At 43.3% G+C, this 16,594-nt stretch overlaps 1 protein-coding gene and 1 long non-coding RNA gene across 3 annotated transcripts; one reads left to right on the top strand and one right to left on the bottom strand.

Moving 5' to 3' along the window:
• Positions 1 to 257: 257 nt before the first annotated feature.
• Positions 258 to 12,665, bottom strand: RHOF (ras homolog family member F, filopodia associated). Of its 2 annotated transcripts, XR_012631268.1 has the most exons (6): positions 12,451 to 12,665; positions 12,230 to 12,317; positions 4,937 to 5,046; positions 4,040 to 4,174; positions 2,488 to 2,802; positions 1,653 to 1,891 (listed from the first exon to the last, which is right to left on the bottom strand). XR_012631268.1 is itself a non-coding variant. In XM_074886887.1 (5 exons), the coding sequence occupies exons 1-5, from the start codon at positions 12,613 to 12,615 to the stop codon at positions 1,727 to 1,729; spliced, it is 663 nt and encodes a 220-aa protein (XP_074742988.1). In that variant the 5' UTR covers positions 12,616 to 12,665; the 3' UTR covers positions 258 to 1,726. The 2 variants fall into 2 exon arrangements, 1 of the variants encoding a protein (XP_074742988.1); XM_074886887.1 differs by lacking the exon at positions 2,488 to 2,802 and having other exon boundaries at positions 258 to 1,891.
• On the top strand, positions 2,724 to 11,328 carry LOC141951088 (uncharacterized). The gene is made up of 3 exons (XR_012631269.1): positions 2,724 to 2,807; positions 5,897 to 5,976; positions 8,464 to 11,328. It is a non-coding gene; the product is annotated as an uncharacterized LOC141951088 (long non-coding RNA).
• Positions 12,666 to 16,594: the final 3,929 nt, after the last annotated feature.

Genomic DNA, 16,594 nt, shown 5'->3' on the forward strand with positions numbered 1-16,594 from the left:
TGAGCAGTGGACCTGGTTCTCCAGGGGTGGGGAGCTCTGCACGTGGCAAGTAACTTGAGTCTGCAGCATGAGAAACTCAGATTAAAAAAAGCAAGATTCCCGCCGTGGAGCTGAGGGTGCAACTTCCTGCACATTGATGTTTCAGTTTTGTACTGGGTAAGGTGATGGGTTGTTCTGTGTCTTTTACTGACAAATGTCGTCTTGTGGAGAAAGGGCTGCACAATTCTTCAAGATTTTTCTATAGGCAAAGATGTGCACTAACTTGTAATTTTTTTTTTAATCTTCCATTTAAGCTCATAGGGATTCACAAACCTTAATTAAATCAGAACAAGTGAGGGGAAGAAAGGGAAAAAAAGTAAGATTTCAAGGATCAAGATCTCTTTACCCTGCATGTAAAATGATAATGGTGGCTCGCTCCAGAACAGAGTTTTTCACCAGCTGGTGATGTAACCAGCGGAGGATAAAGTTGCACAAATCTGTACGATGTACAGTTACCAGGCTCTATGTGCAATGTTTGTCTTATAGTAGACTCCTGGCACGCACCGCCTGAACTTTCTTGCAAAAGGTTGTGTCTTGTTACCATTACACAAATCCTATATATTCTCCCTTAGGATGGGCTGTAGTTTGCCTTATACACAAAGCTTTCAGCAACGCCCATACTGCAGAAACCTCCTTCATCCTCACGGGTTTGGTTTATGATGGCTACAAACTAGTGATTGCTCCTGAAATCTCAGATCTTGCTGCCAGAGGATGTGCAAAAGAACTAGAAGATTTGAGGCACATGTACTAGGTTGGGCAGTGGGAGCACCCCTCATCCTTAAACAGAACAGGCAAGTGATGCCCTCATCACAAAAGGGAAAATTTTAATTTATAGCAGTAGAGATGACTTCATCAGTTAATGAACGTGAGTTAAGTATTTCTCCTAGCATGCACCAATATTTGCATCTGTCATGTATTAAATAAACTATAACAGTTTATTGCAGGACTGCCTTTACACATAGTAGCTGCTTGGAGTACTTCTAGCTTTGAGTGCTGTAAATTAAATATTTTCTCTGATAACTCTGTTTCTGAATTGGAGCAGCTGGTGCCTTTCCATTGATAAATACCACTTTTTATTCCAGCAGCAGGCCTTGCAAGACCTCTAAAGGTGCAGCTCTGCAAAGCTGGCCCAGTGGTACAGGGAGAGTCGTGGATGCTCCGACTGCGCCCTGGGGGCAGCTTGAGGCCACTGTTGCCATCAACTCAATTCATTTGAAAATGTAAAGACAAAACTTCATTTCTGTCTCTTCAAAGGTGCCTGATAAGCTGCTCTAACATCACTTCTCAAAGGTGTGGCTTTTCTGCTTGAAAAAGAGTAAATTGTAGTTATAACATGCCACAGTTCTTTTGCAGAGGAAGGAAACCCCACTAATTAAGTCATATAGTAGCAGTTGCTCTTCATTGCAATTTAAATAGTAGTCCAAGACCTGACTGGTGGTTGTTGGCAGTTAGGAGCAAAAGCCAGATGGACAAAGGCATGCAGCATCAGTTAACCTTGATAAAGAGCTTTGAAAACTTTGTTGAGAGCAGTGCAAGAAAAGTGCAAAAATACTAAAAATAATTAAAATTTTAAAATAAAAATAGTTCTAGGAATACAAGCAATGAAAAAAAAATGGTCTTTCAAGTTATACTGTTCTAAAAATAATTGCTTGGCTCTCACACAGTCGATGCTTTCTTGCAGTCCAGATCATAACACTGAGCACACTGTCCGTTTCTTTTGGCGCTTGGCTTTTTTCATGGCGTTCAGTGCGATGGTGGTTGCTTCTTTAAAAACCTTTTCTATGTTTTCACGACATTTTGCTGAGCACTCCAGATAAACTTCTGCATTAATCTGCTGACAAGCTGCTTCACCCTGGAAAGAACAAAAGGTAAGAAAATATGTAAACCCAGTGTATGAGAGAAGGAAGGTGAGATGGCAAAGAAAGGGAATTATTTTGTACATCTTTGTATCATGAGGTCAGGAAGAAAGAAGCTGCCTCTGAATATAGTGCTAGAGTGTAAGTGGCATTGGTAATAAACTGAGGCACTGTTAAATAAACTAGGGTTTTTTTCCCCTATGTTGATCTAGAGCCTGGCCTAAGTTCCGTGCATTGGAGACTCTAAGATGCAGACTGCTGATACTGTAAAAATCTTTCTTAGTGTTAAATTAGTTTAAAAGAAATGCTGAGGTAGATACTTAAGTGAGAATAAGATGTCTACACCACGGTATTTTTTTCAGGCCTGGCCTTAACTATTATGTGATGTCACCTTTAGTAATGAATGTCACATGCAAGAACAGAATCTGGAGCATCACTAGGGCTCGGCTGAAATCCTCCTATACACAAATGGGTGCCTGTGTTTCTCAGCCTCACCCAAATGCATGCAATGGGAACAGACTAGAATCTAAAACATTTGCATGCAATCCTGGTTGCGCGAAATCACTACAGACAAAACACAGTGACTTCTTACTTTGCTTGTGATCCTTTTATTGTCATTGCAGAGTCAGCCCCCAGTTTTGAATGTTTGTGAGCCTTGGAGTGTGAATTCCAGGTCTGCAACCCACAGCTCACAAACTCTGCATTTATTCAGTATAAGCCCTGGGAGTGCGGTCACTTGAGCACTCGGGCTTCTATAGCGGGATTTTTCTTCAGCATGTTTAAGTGAAGTTTGTCTCCTTCCAGTTGTTTGTAAAGCTGCAGTGCTGGCAGATACTGTTCAGCTCCTCTGTGCCTGGCATTGGAAGCATCACGTCGCGTGACTCAAGATGCCATCAGCTGTAAAAGACTGAGGTAGTGTATATTTAAGGGGAGTAAAACCAAGTGGGAGGGCTCATATAGGAGACAAAGTTTGTACATCGTATGGGCCCTGGAATTTAATTGCATGAGGCCTCAGCAGACTTGCCAAAAGTGTCTGTTCCTTGCCCTGAACCTCATGTATGAGGGTGATGAAGGGAGTTATTAATGCAAATGAGGGACAATCTGCAGCTGTTCACGAAGCGACAAGATGGGTGTCTCATCTTGTGTGCAAGCAAAACAAGCTAATAGTCCCAGCGTGGTTCAGTGGTGATGCAGTTGCAGTTTCTTTTCTTGCTGTTTTAGAAAAAGTAGTGATTCATTCAAGGTCGTAGTGCACTTAACCCTGTTCCCCGGCCTTGTGTCTCAAATGGTTCGAAAGCTGCTGGTTTTGCTTTGAGATGAGAGGAGAAGGATGGCTGTGTAGTTTAAAAAAAAAAAAAAAAAAAAAGAAAAAGTGGGAGACCAGAGCAGAAAGGTCTCACATGACAGGGGACAAGCTGTTCCATCACTGTTTCTCCTGTACCTAGGACAGCTATGCCAGTGTTCTAACACTAGTTGTAAGTCTCACTGCTTCATAATACTTAAATTGAAAACATTTGATAATATGTAGATTTTTTTTTTAAGATTATGTTAGAGACTTCAAACAAAAGCCTGTTATGCTAGAGAAGCCTTGCAGATGTTTTTGCTATTGTCCTTGAAAGGGTTTATTTTTAAATAGGGTTTGCAAAACACATTTTTTTCCAGAATGGTCAGTATTTTTAATCCTGTAGTGTGTATCCTAGCATCTCCAGTCTTTATCACAATCCTAATCAAAGTACCAGTGATGGGAGCAATGTATGCTAATAAAAATTATGAAAGGAGTCAAACTTGTCAGGGCTTACAAATTTGTAACAGTAGTAACCCAGCTGTGAAAGGAAACAAGAATGAGATGTAATGAGCCTAGAAGGTGTAGCTAGTAGTGTCCTTTCAGACACTCCAAGATATGCAAAACACTCTTCAAATTTCTCTTTACTTTGGTACTAAAACTGGGTGGTGATTTGGCCACTTCCAGAAGGGACTTACAGAAACCACTGTTAGTGCTGACTGTCAATAATTTCTTTATCTGGACACTGCGGTCACCTAATTTTGGAGTGTCTATGATTGTACTTGTGAGGAACGCTGCCACGGAAGTAAGTGTGCTTTATCTTTTGCCAAGAGGACACCGCTTTAAATTCACTTATATTTACCTGGTTGTAAGTAATGGGTTCTTGCTTAGAAGCCCTGAGCTTGCGCAACTGTTCTTTGTCTTTCCGAAGGTCTGTCTTGCAGCCGATCAGTACGAGTGGAACACCTCGGCAGAAGTGATTCACTTCAGGATACCACTGATGGTAGAAAAACAAAACTTTTACATCTGGCTTTTTTTTTTTTCTAAAATCAAAACAATAAAGCCAAGAAACAGAACCAGTATTTAATATATGTTGCAATTTCAGAGTTTTGAAAGTTGTTAATCTAGTGGTAGGGGCCCGACATGCACTATTTGCATTACAGAAACACGTAAGAGTCCTACCCAAAGTCAGCTGCTTTATAAAAACATAGGTGGCATCTGTCACTGTGCCAAAGTACTTATTTAACATCTGGTTAAATTCAGAAGAGCTTCTCTAAAGTCATATTTAGGAGCAGAATTTGGACGGAGTCTTGCTTTGTTTTGCTGGTGCTCTGTACAGGGACGCTAACTTCTACTTTGGAGCATTACAGAAATCCTAACGCAGACAGGCGTCTGCTTACATCTCTCCCCTGTTGTTAAATATGCATGGGGTGGAAGTAGGCTTGAATGTAGAATGCTGGTGTGCGATGTTGGTCGTGTGACATCGCTACAGATACAGCAGCGATCTCACTGCTGGTGTTTGATCTTTTTAGTGTACTGCAGAGTCAATCCCAGCTCTGAGCACTTAGGAGCTGCGGAGAGGTGAGCTCCAGGTCTAAGGTCTGTGACCCGCAGCTCAGCACGTGATGAGTGATCTGTGCATCCACACGCCCAGGGTACGGGACACTAAAAGCATTGGCTTTTTTAATCTGACATCTTGTCATATATCAGGTGTATGCAATTCCTTTAAAAGGTTGAAGCAATTACGAAAGCCTCTCACCTTAGCTGCTACATTATCATAGCTAGTGGGGTTCATGACATCGTAACAAATTAACACGACGTTTGTGTTCTGGTAAGAAAGTGGTCGTAGCCGATCGTAGTCCTCCTGCCCTGAAACACAGAGAATGTTTTGGATGAAAGAAGCCTCTGTCTTTAACAAGCAGTATGATGGGAATATATAAAGATCCATACTTGAGTTCAAGAATAACTGCATAGGCTGCAAGTTTTCCACACTTGTAAAATTTCTTTCCTTAAATGCAGGAGATTCCTCTTCACTGACAAAACTGATGCTTTAGAATATAAAACATGTCCTTGGCAAGTTTTAATAAAAAGCCTGCTTTGTCCTACTGCTAAGTACATAGAAGCAGTTCTAATCACTGATTGCCAAGTTGCTGCTCACAAGCAAAATCAGCAAGAGGAATTTGACAGTTATTGATTAAAACATTTGCAGTTTGGCAGTGGCTCCATTCTCCCAAATACATTTGCACATGCAACGCTGCGAGGAGAAGAAACACCATATTTGCCAGATGCGAATGCTGAAGTAAAAATCTTGGTGGCAAACTTGCTTTTCCCAGCCCAGAAAGCTGAGAAGCAGCAGCAATTAGCACGCTGTGCCTTTAGCACTGCTGCTCCCTGTAGCACCCCATGCATGATTTTACAAGACGTGCTGCAACATGAGCCAGGCTTAACTGGTCTTTGAAGCAGGACTGCACAGCAGATCTTAGGGATGCTGCTGAATTCTGGAAAAGCAGGGGATTTGTCATACTTATGATTAGGGATATTCTAACACGTGATGTGACAAGAGGAAGCTAATTTGCTTGAGACCTGTACTCTTCCCTTTGTTGTACATATAACTTAGCAGTGATCACCACACTGGGGTCTGCAGGTGTCTTGCTGTGAGAGAGTAATTACCAGATATAGTTGGCTGCTCAGTAAAACCAATCTTTTGAGATTTTTACAGAGACTTAATAAGGAAGAAATCATGATTTAAGCAGTCTGTAGAAGATCTATTTGCCACCTGAATGCTGCCCCTGGAATCAGGTATGTCTCTGTGATGCACCAAATTTCCAAAACGAGACTCGGGAATGCCATTCCTTCCCATGATCACAATGTACACACAGCCCAGAAACTGCCCTACAGGGAAGTTACACATCTCAAATCTTTGTACTGATATTTCAAATGAAGGGATGCTGAAAATTTCAGCATGCCCTGACTTTATACCAATTATTCCCGCCCTGGCACCTGGCTCAGTCCCAAGTCACATACTTACCACTCTTAGCCAACATGCTTGTCTGTAGCTGCAATCTGAAGAATTGCAGATACCAGAAGGCAAGTAATTCTATAATACTTTGCTCCCCACCTTAATTTAAATGATGGATCGAGAAACAGGTTATTACAAGGCAATCCCTACTGGATAAGCCATTACTCAGTTTGCCTGAGACGTTTGTAAAACGGGAATCTCAGGTTTGCATTACTCTGTATTTGAGTTCCTGCAAGAGCAGCATGCTCCGTGGGCGAGGTGCAGAATGAAGAAGGATTGATCCCTCAAGGTTTAATCCAGAAATAATAGACAATTGACAAAATTATGCATGTTGTATAAACATTCAGAGCAAAGACTGTACTGCTTAGCCCTTCTTCCTCTCCCAAATCCACCTACTTGTCTGCAACTGATTTACAGTTTGATGCTGAGCTAATCCTCTAAATGCATTAAACACATCAGGTACCAACCGTTTTTTTTTCTCTCCTAACTTTCTCTAGTGTTATGTGCTCTGTATGATTTTCTCTGTTTTCCCTGTTCAAGTTCATGTCTCTGAGCTTCTACCAATGTAGCTTGTAAAATGAAAAGGTCTTCCAAGTTATTGCTGGCAATTTGTGAGGCAGACAGGATTGTCCCCTTGGAAGAAACATGTTCATTTGCTTGGAATCAGAACATACAGCTAAATTCGCACTCTCCTGGATGGGATAACAGAAGAGGTGTTTTCAGTGTTGTGACACAAATATGCTGTATTGCAAGTCAGAAACTGTAGATATGCCCCAGTGAACTGCACCTTCATCTTTGCAACCAGCTGTGCAGTTGTTTTTCTTAAGCAAACTGAGAAAATAAATGCATGAGAAAATGCTGCTGTATAAAATGCAGCTCCATGTATCTTTGGAATTTCAAATACAGAGCACAGAACAAGGTGTGGTACAGCAAGCACAGGGGGAAGGTTAGATGGTAATTGCTTAACTCGTGTTATGGTCGGATGATTGCAGCGCTCACTTGGAAGGAGAGGAAGCTATTCTCTAAGAGCTCAGATGCAGTTCTTCAGTTGCTGAGGATGTAACAGGATATAGATCAAGCTGTGTCTAAACACTGACATCCTTCTCACTGAAAACAATCCCTTTCACCCTCTGTCCTTAAGTGCTGCTGATGAAATGCAAGAAGGGGCCTGGGAGACTTCTCTGTAAAGCTGCTCAGTCTGTGGTCAGAGCTAATTTGGCACAGATTTAGGTCTTCTAGTAGAAGAGTTTTAAAATGAACCTGAGCACTAACTGTATATGCAAAGCCCCCAAGTGTGCTTCCTCAAGCACAGGTAGCTGTTTCCTTTCCCCAATTAACAAAAAGCATGCTGTGGAAGAATCAGTTAAACATAAACATACGTGTGAGAGTATCTGTGTATCTGTGACTTTCCTCTGCTTGCCTCAATTCACTGTAGCATCAGAGACCCTATTTGCTTTTTTTTTTTAAAGAAAAAACTTCATCCAGCTGAATTCACCTAAAATTTGCTAATTCTTTGCAAAGATCACACTCCTGCATGCCTCTGTGACGTGCTGTGTAACCCACATCGCTACAGTCAGGCCCTATGGTGGGGCGGGACCTCAGGTGATGGTTGAGGGTGAACTGGAGAAGAAGTGAAACCACAGATCTCGGTCTCACATGCACATTCACCTCTGCTCTTCTTCACCCTTCACAATTCACCACCAAAGAAGTGCCAGCCTGCGCGTTGCTCAGCTCAGCATCCACTGCCACTGAGGGTAAACGATAGAGTCAAGACTTCCCAGCCTAGGAGTCTACCAGTACGTGCTGTCCATCGCCACCAACTGCCAGCAAGTAAGGAAGAACATAATATCCTGCCACCCAGTCCAGACCAGCCAACCACTTCCTAAATACAGCCACATGTTATCTGTAATACTCCACACTCATGGTTTAAGATCGACATGGAACCGTGTGATGGTGAGCCCTCACAGGCTCACAGAAATGCATCCAATTCTCCTTGATTTGTTATTCTGCAGGCTCTATGGGAATACCATGGTTATTAGCTAGCCAGCTATGTTTTTTCACTACTTGGTTTAAAAAAAAATTGGGAAATATGTTCTTAGCAGGAATAAGACCAATAGAAGAGGACATTTGGAGTGTGTGTGTGTGGGGGGGGGGTTGTCTTCCTCAGGCACACCTTCCCTTTCAAAGTTACGGAAAATTATTCTTGCATATACCAGCTTTTAAAATTTCTCTTAAGGCTTCAGAATACTGTGTATCTGTCATTACAGACCTGAAAAACCCTGCTGGAGGCTTTGCGTGTGCTTCCTGCCAGTCAGAGTGAGCACCCACAACGATGAGACATTACTTCCTCTCCAGCCCAGCAGAGCTCTTTTCTTTGGTCTGAGAAAGTCCTGCACTGAACAGCATCAAAAATTGAACCTTGTGTCTGAGCTGCCACTAAAGCATCAACACGGCTCCCTTAGTATGTAAAAAATAACAAAGTTAATTTACCTCTCAATGCCTTTGCCTCTATCGAGCACAGCAAGAAATGGAAACTTAATTGAGTAAGGAGCTGCAAAGCCTGTTTGGAGATGAGTCAAGTGATATTACAAAGCCTTTACACATCACATATGTATACCACCAACTTCCTGCAACAGCAAGAGGTGTCTGATGAGGAAGATACAGTGGCATAGTACAAAAGTCTCACAAAAATTTGTTATTCTAGCATATTTTAGACTAACTCATTAACTTCATTTGTTACCAAAATTCTTGTAAAGAAAACCCACAACCTTTTGTAGCTTGAAATGTTTGATTTTTAGGCACTTTATTTGTGTCCTCCTTCAGTAAGTAGGACAAGCTCAAAGTCTCAAGCTGCACAGGAGCTGACAATACAAAGAATCCTTCTAACTTGAAACAGCCCATGGAGCTGAACCTGTCCTTTACCTTCCCATGACACTGAAGTACATGCAGCTCTAGTGTTGCTCTTAGCAAGATCCTAAAAATATCAAAGTCCCTTCTGCATCATGAAGATCCAGTGACACTTTTTAGAAGAACAGCTTTGCCTACTCCTCTCCTGCACTGCTGCATGGCACTTCGCTTAAGCCCTTCACCTCAGAAATAGGTTTACATCCTTTTGATCCCATTTAAATGACTTTCTGATAATCTGAATGATTTGCGAACCTTTCACACTGAGAAGCAAAACACAAAAGCTGTCTTAGGATTTTAGAAAAAAGCAAGGCCAACTCAAGCAGTTCAGTAAGTCAGAAGATGATTCATAAAATGACTGACATGCTGCACTGTTAAACCACTGTACTTCCAGTAGCAAGATTTATGTTTAGACTCCTCTTTAAACTGGAATTGCTGCTGTACACCCAGAGGATCATCACCCAGCTGAGAGAGGAATTTTATGAGCTGCTGCTGTGTGATATGACAGAAACAAGTCACCATACTGAAACACTGATTGCAAAACTGCATGTCCCGTGCTGTATCCATGTGGCAGAGGGACAGGAGCTCTCTTGTCTCCCGAACTGGACACTCCCCTTGCTCTTCTCTTACTTCACTATCTGAATTTAGAGGACAGGACAAAACTCTTGGTCCTAGTCCAACCCTTAAGGAACTTAGCATCAGTTTTGTATTATTAAAAACAGGATGGGATTAAAATGTGTCCTCAAGTGACTTCTTCCTCTAGCATAACTTCCAGCTTCAGAAAGAGGATGAAAAGCTGCTTGAAGTACAGAGTATGACACCGATCTGTAACATAAAACTATGTAAGCAGCTTTGAAACAGAACCAAAATTTGAGTCTTGCTCCCCCCAAGCAAATGCCTTAACCAAGGTGGTAATGTCTTTCCTTTGTTTGCACCTGATAATCTTCATGTGTCTTATGCAAAGCAATTTAACAGGAAGGGAGGAGAAAAGGTCAGCAACCTCTAGCAACTTGTAGCCTGGTGGCCATGACACTGTTCTGGGAGGTGCAGCATGTTGGGGTTCAAGGTTTCCAGGTGAGAAATTGAAAGCAATTGCTCTTTCATGGCAAAGAGCTCTGCCAACTAGGCAACAACAGCATCTCTGCTTCCCAAAGTGTCTTATGAGAGACAAAATAATGCTGTTCTTTAATGAGGCAGTGCTTTGGTCCAAGGCAGTATTTATAGCTGTGAACTAAATGTGGAAGGGTAGACTTTTCTGCTAAAGTTACATTCCTGAACAAGGAAACCGGGTGAAACTGGGGACAAACTTTTTAGCACGGCCTGTTGCGATAAGACATGGGGTAATGGTTTTAAACTAAAAGAGGGTAGATTTACACTAGCTATAAGGAAAACATTTTTTACCATGAGGGTGGTGAAACACTGGAACAGGTTGTCCAGAGAAGTGGTAGATGCCCCATCCCTGGAAACATTCAAGGCCAGGCTGGACAGGGCTCTGAGCAACCTGATCTAGTGGAAGGTGTCCCTGCTCATTGCAGGGAGGTTGGACTAGATGACCTTTAAAGGTCCCTTCCAACCCAAACCATTCTATGATTCTGTGATAAGCTGCCAGCACCGGGTTCAGCGAGCACTCTCCAGGCTGCTGGCAGCTGCAGGTCTTGCGCAGAGCTGAGCTCCCTGCATGACGCAAGGAGCTGGGCACTTATGTCAGGCTTGCGAGAGTTCAGTGCTGCAATAGCGAACTTGCCCTACCTACCGCCATTTCTGCAGCCAGCCCATGTTCCTTAAAGCCTGGAAAAGACTCCAAAGGCAAATGCTGGAAGCTGCAGCATGGTGATTTTAAATGAGAGCTGGCCGAGTATCAAGAACTGTGTGACAGGCAAAAATTCCACACCGACAGCAAACAAACATGAAAACTCGACAAGTTCACTGTGGCAAGTTCTTTGTGCCAACATGCCATACTAAGGAAACCCCTCTTTGGTTGCTCACACTAGATTTCAGACCTTGTCTTTTCCTTTAAGACTTAAACACAAAACCCTTGCCATTCAGTAGAAACTACTTATCCAAATCACTGGACTCAAGAACATTGACACAAGATATAATGGCAAATTGGGTGCTCAGGATCTTACTATATTGCAGTAAAGATTACTAATAAAATTCACTTTTAGATAAAAAACCTTTATCTATTCAGATATTATGTATGGTATGCAAGAAGGTGTGTTTTACTACTATTAAAAATGAATATGGACTGCATTCGGTTCTTACTTGTCTTGGTGCAAATTTAGAACAACTTCACAGCCTTGAACTGAAACAGATGATTTACACTGAGCTGAAACGGAGCACGTGTCAATTTTAGGGTTCATTTAGGAACGCAGCTGGATAACAGTCTAGCAACTTTGAAAGAAGTTGAACACAAAGCGTTTCACAAGTTCCTGAAGTGAACCTGAACAAACTACCAGCATTTTCAAATAACTTTTACTGCTATGGCCTTTTTATTTTGAACAGAAACCAGCCTTTTTTGCCTTCACTATGTGATCACACGTGGCAGGAGGTTAAAATATTTTCCTGGTTGACTGTATTGTGCTTTGCATCAGGGAACTGGGTTTTAATACCTTCAGATATGTTTGCTATTTGATATGATTTTCTTCATCAACTGTGTTGTTAAGATAATGAATGAGTCCATGGCTAGAACTGCCATTAGATGAGCAACCCTTTTTTTTTTCTGGAAGGCACATCTATGCACGCAACAGGTAATGGTGGTTGTTTTGTTTGTACTTTAATCTCTAGCAGTCTTAACTGTGATATTACGCTAAAAGTATGATAGTAGAAAAGCAGTTTGAAAATATGTCCAGCTTTACAGTCTTTGAGTATCAGTCTGGCTTAAGTTGACGCAGCAAAAGCTGCTGGTACAGAAATAAGGGCATGTTCCCAGGAGCTGCGTTTTATGCCGGTAAAAGCAGTTTCTGTTTATTTGTTTGAAATTACAAAATCCTGAGGGCTGGTTTCAGGCTCAGTCCCAGGTCGGTGACCCAGCACGGTCCCATCCCACCAGCCGCACAGAAACTGCCTCTTGCCGCCCGATACTGTTGGGACTGGGAGTATGGAAAGCGTGATGTGTGAAAAACCCCTTACCTGCGGTATCGTACAAATTTAGGGTGACCTCCTTTTTGCCCACCGTAACGCTGGTCGTGTACTTCTCGAAGACGGACGGCGCGTATTGCTGCAAAGGGAAGAGAAGCAGTTTCTAGCCAGGGCCCAGCAGCTCGCAGCTAGCACCGGCCGCTTCGCCGGGCGGTCCCCAGCCCCTTCGCGCCCCGGGCAGACCGGGCCCGGCGGCGGGACAGCCCGCTCACCTCGGGGAAGGCGCCCTTGGCGTACACCATCAGCAGCGACGTCTTCCCGCAGCCGCCGTCGCCCACGATCACGACCTTCACCTCCTTCTTGCCCGCCGGGGCGGCCGCGCCGCCGCGGGAACCCCCCGCCGAGCCCTCGGGCAGGGCCCCGTTGGCCGCCTCCATGGAGCGGAGCGGGGCCGGGCAGGGCGCAGCGCCGGCGGGACGCGGGTCCCCCCCCGGCCCCCCCTCAACCCGCCTCTGGGCGCCCCGGGGCGGGCAGGCACCGCCCGCGCTCCGCCTCAGGTGCCTCAGGGCCCCGCCCGGGGCCGCGCCGCCGCCTCAGCCCGCGTAACCCCCGGGGGGCGGCGGGGGTGCCTCTCCCCGAAGCCCCGCGGCATCGGCTCCTCACGGGCGCGCGGCTGCCCGGGGTCACCCACCGGGCCCTGGCACTGAGGTGGGCGCAGCCTCGGTGGGCACCGCCAGAGCCCCGTCAGCACCCCCTCAGCACCCCTTCAGGCCTTTTCCCGCCAAAACCCACAGGGGCTGCTCACTCCCGTCCTCCTGCTGAGGCTCCAAGGCTTCCACCCGCCTGGGACCCTTGGGCCCTGTCCCCTGTGCATCGACCCGCCATGTCACCCACCCTTGGGTGCTCGTCCCCCTCCACCAGCTGTGGCGCCGCCGTCCTCCCCCCCCATCCTCATTTATTCCTCCAGGGAGCCCCTTTGGACCTCAAGCGCCATGTTGGTTTACCCTTGGTTGCCAGCGGCTGAGGGGATGTCTTCCCGTTCAACATCTGCAGCAGTCGATCCTGGTCCCGACAGCCGAGGGGAGAGCGCGCAGCGAGCGCAGTGCCAGCCATGCCGCGGCGGGACCCCTGAGGTACCCCCCGAAACACGTCTTGTTGCCGGCCCCAGGAGTGGCAGTGACTTGCCGCTTGGTTTTTACTGTATTTATTGCTCAAGTAGGAACCGACAGCTCTGCTCGTTGCTTATTCACCTAGTCGCAGCCATCCAAGGTGAGCTGAGATGAAAATAAACCGGAATTTTACATTTTAATTGCAGAGATGTGGGGGCCCCAGGCACCAACATGGCTATTTGTACCATGGAAGGCAGGGGGTCACAGCAGCCAGATACATTTGGCCATGATACACAAGTCAGGGGAGTGACGCTGTGTTCGTGACAGATCTGCTCAGGTGCCAATCTGCCACCATGCTGCACAAAAAATGGTGTTTCTTTCCTAGCAGGGATTAGGAGTGTGCTCCATCTCAAACCCAGTCAGTTCTTAAGAAATCAAAACTGACTCTAAAATTTTTGAAATACCACTTGTGGGAATAGCAACAAACCACCAAGGGCATGCTTGAGTGTAGCAAGATCATTTAATTCAACTAAGAGAAAAAGAAAAACCAACTCAAACAGGGTTTTGCATTTTCTCCTGCACGGTTGTGTCACTAGATGGCCTTCCAGACCGAATGCAAACACAACCACGCTCCGCATCTCTGTCAAGAAACACCCTGCTTTGTGCAGAGGGCAAACAAAAAGCAAGAAAAGGGTATTTGGGCAATAGGGAGGAGGAAGGACATGTAAATAACCATCGAAGTGTTATATATTAATAATAATAATAATAATAAGGCAGCCAAATGCACAGCTATTTAAAGCTAACCATTTTACGGAGGAAAAAGTTGATGACAGTGTGTAGAATACAGAAGGTGTCAAAAAGATTTCATGAACCACGATCTTCTACGTCTTATCTGGAACACAGTAAAAGCCATCAGCTCCTGTGGGCTGCAATGGCTGAGGGCATTCCAGTATTGTACAAGAATGAATGGTCCAGGAAAGAATTGTTTTACCCTGAAACGATTTATTTGGACCTGGCTCAAAACCAGCATCACACTATGTATGATACGATCAACAGATAGACTTAGTAGTCTTCCTGTAACCAAATACTGTAATTCAGGTGGGTTTTTTTCAAGTCAATTATTGCTATAAAAGCTTTTTGGGGGATAAAAGTATTTTGTGGGTCACTGTTAGGTTGGGTTTTTTGTTTTTTTGGTTTTTTTTTGCAAATCTCACAAACCAGTCTTTACATTTCTCACGGCTTTGTCTCCTTTTACATTTTATAGTTAAGGAAACTTTTTAGATTTGTATACCTTTAGATTCGGGATGAAACCATATAAAATGAGCAGATTATAAAATCAACTGTAAACACTCAAAAGACTGTTTTTTAAGTAATGGATGTTCTATTTCTAGTGAGTTAAGTAATGGATGTTCTATTTCTAGTGAGTCAACTTAGTATTGATGAAATACAGCATTTCTCTGTCTCAGTTACTTATTTTTAATTAACAGGTATGCAGTGCTTTAGGCATATAAAGTCCTATACAAAAGCTAAACATATTTTGCAGATTCTGAAAAACTAAAGTCTAATATGGAATTCTGCCACTGATTTAAATGAAAGGAGATTCAGCCCTGTGTTAGTAAAATTCAAATCTAATCATTATTAATTGCAAGTGTCCTTCTCCTACTTCTGTTTTGACCTGTATATTGATTTTGGCCCAAGTTCTGTTTCATCTAAAGCTCACACATCAGCAGCTCAGGAGTCAATATGCATATAGAGATTTACAGTGAGCGTACCAAAATCAAGATTTTAATGGGGTATGGTTAATATCTGTGTTCCAATCTTGTTACCAATTTGTTGCTTCATGATTGCCAAGGAAAATAATAGGAAGGAGTGAAAAGTTAGCACACTGCCTAGGAAAACTGCTCGAAGTTTATGATTTTTAAAAGATGATTTAACACTTTAGATGGTATTGATAGGTAAGTCAGGTTATGAGGTCACCCAAAAAAGATGCCCAGATTAGGTCTAATATTGAAGCTATGACTTTTTTACAATACAGGGTGATGAAATAAGTTGATACTCCCATTTCCCAAAATACCAAGCCTGGGGAAAAGTGCTTGCAACCTCCTGGGCAGTTCTGGCACAACAGAAGAACCTCAAGGCATATCCTTAGCCTGACCTCCTAAGGAAGCAACACCAACGCACTTGTGCTGCCTCTGTCCCTTGTGATGTGCTTGAAGAAGTCAAGGAAACTGACATTTAATAATATTACAAGCCCATGAGTTTTGTGACTATAGATAGTCAAGTGAGGGAAGAGAAGCATAATTATAAACCTTTCTGCTCACAAAATACTGTTTTAAATAGTAACTATGTTAACAGTTTTGACAAAATATTCTGGTTAGCTACGTTCTTCTGTTTGGAGGAACTGTGAACACTGTAAAAGTTTTAAGTTTCCAGTCAATTAAGCTCTATCATAAGGCATGCCCTTAGGCTAAGAAGCATGGCTTGCAGCAATATTTCTAATGGAAAATACAACTATTTTAGCTAACCAGCAAGGTCTCAGACTGCTGGTACTTCCTTGTAGCCACAATTGCAGAGAGGAGTAACAGCACACGCCATCTGCTGTATACCCATATTATTAGTTTATATGGTAATATAAAGTAGACAAGAATGGGGACCTGTTCTTCCTAAATGTCTTTAGACCTACGTTTTTGAAATTCACTAAAGAATTTTCTTCTTGATAATACAGACCCCAGCTTTACAAAGATTTAAACATAAACTTAAAAATAAGAACAAGTAGCCCCATTTATGTTGAAGGAAATATTAATTAACTTAGTTAAGAATGAGCCTAACAAGACAGAGCCTTAAATATTTATTTTTTAACATTACCAGTGATATTAATTATTTGTGTTTTCAGCGATGAATTCCCACTACAGCATGTACATACAGAGCAAGAGACAACGCCCTGAGTTTACAATAGGCAAGACAGACCCTAAAGAATGGGACTTACCATGTAAGTAGAGTGAATTTCTGAGAATTTTCAGATGAAAAATTGTTGGTCATGTGCACAGACCCTTACTGAAGAACAATCTCTGCCCCACAGAATTTAGTGTGAACTGTCAGGGTGGGTAGGGAAGGAGAAACTGTGATGTAGGAGAGCTGAACTGTACCTTGCACACACAGAGGAGTTATGGGTGACATACCAGCATAAGAGGAGAAGAGAAGCCTATGACAAAGCTAGGAATATACTCAAGGTAATTCAATTTGTTTACAGAACAACTGTACAAAATTGTTTTTTCAGCTGTGTTTTTGCTCACAGTGCCAAAACTCT

The sequence above is a fragment of the Strix uralensis genome, chromosome 17, assembly GCF_047716275.1.
Source record: "Strix uralensis isolate ZFMK-TIS-50842 chromosome 17, bStrUra1, whole genome shotgun sequence".
Lineage (NCBI taxonomy): Eukaryota > Metazoa > Chordata > Aves > Strigiformes > Strigidae > Strix > Strix uralensis.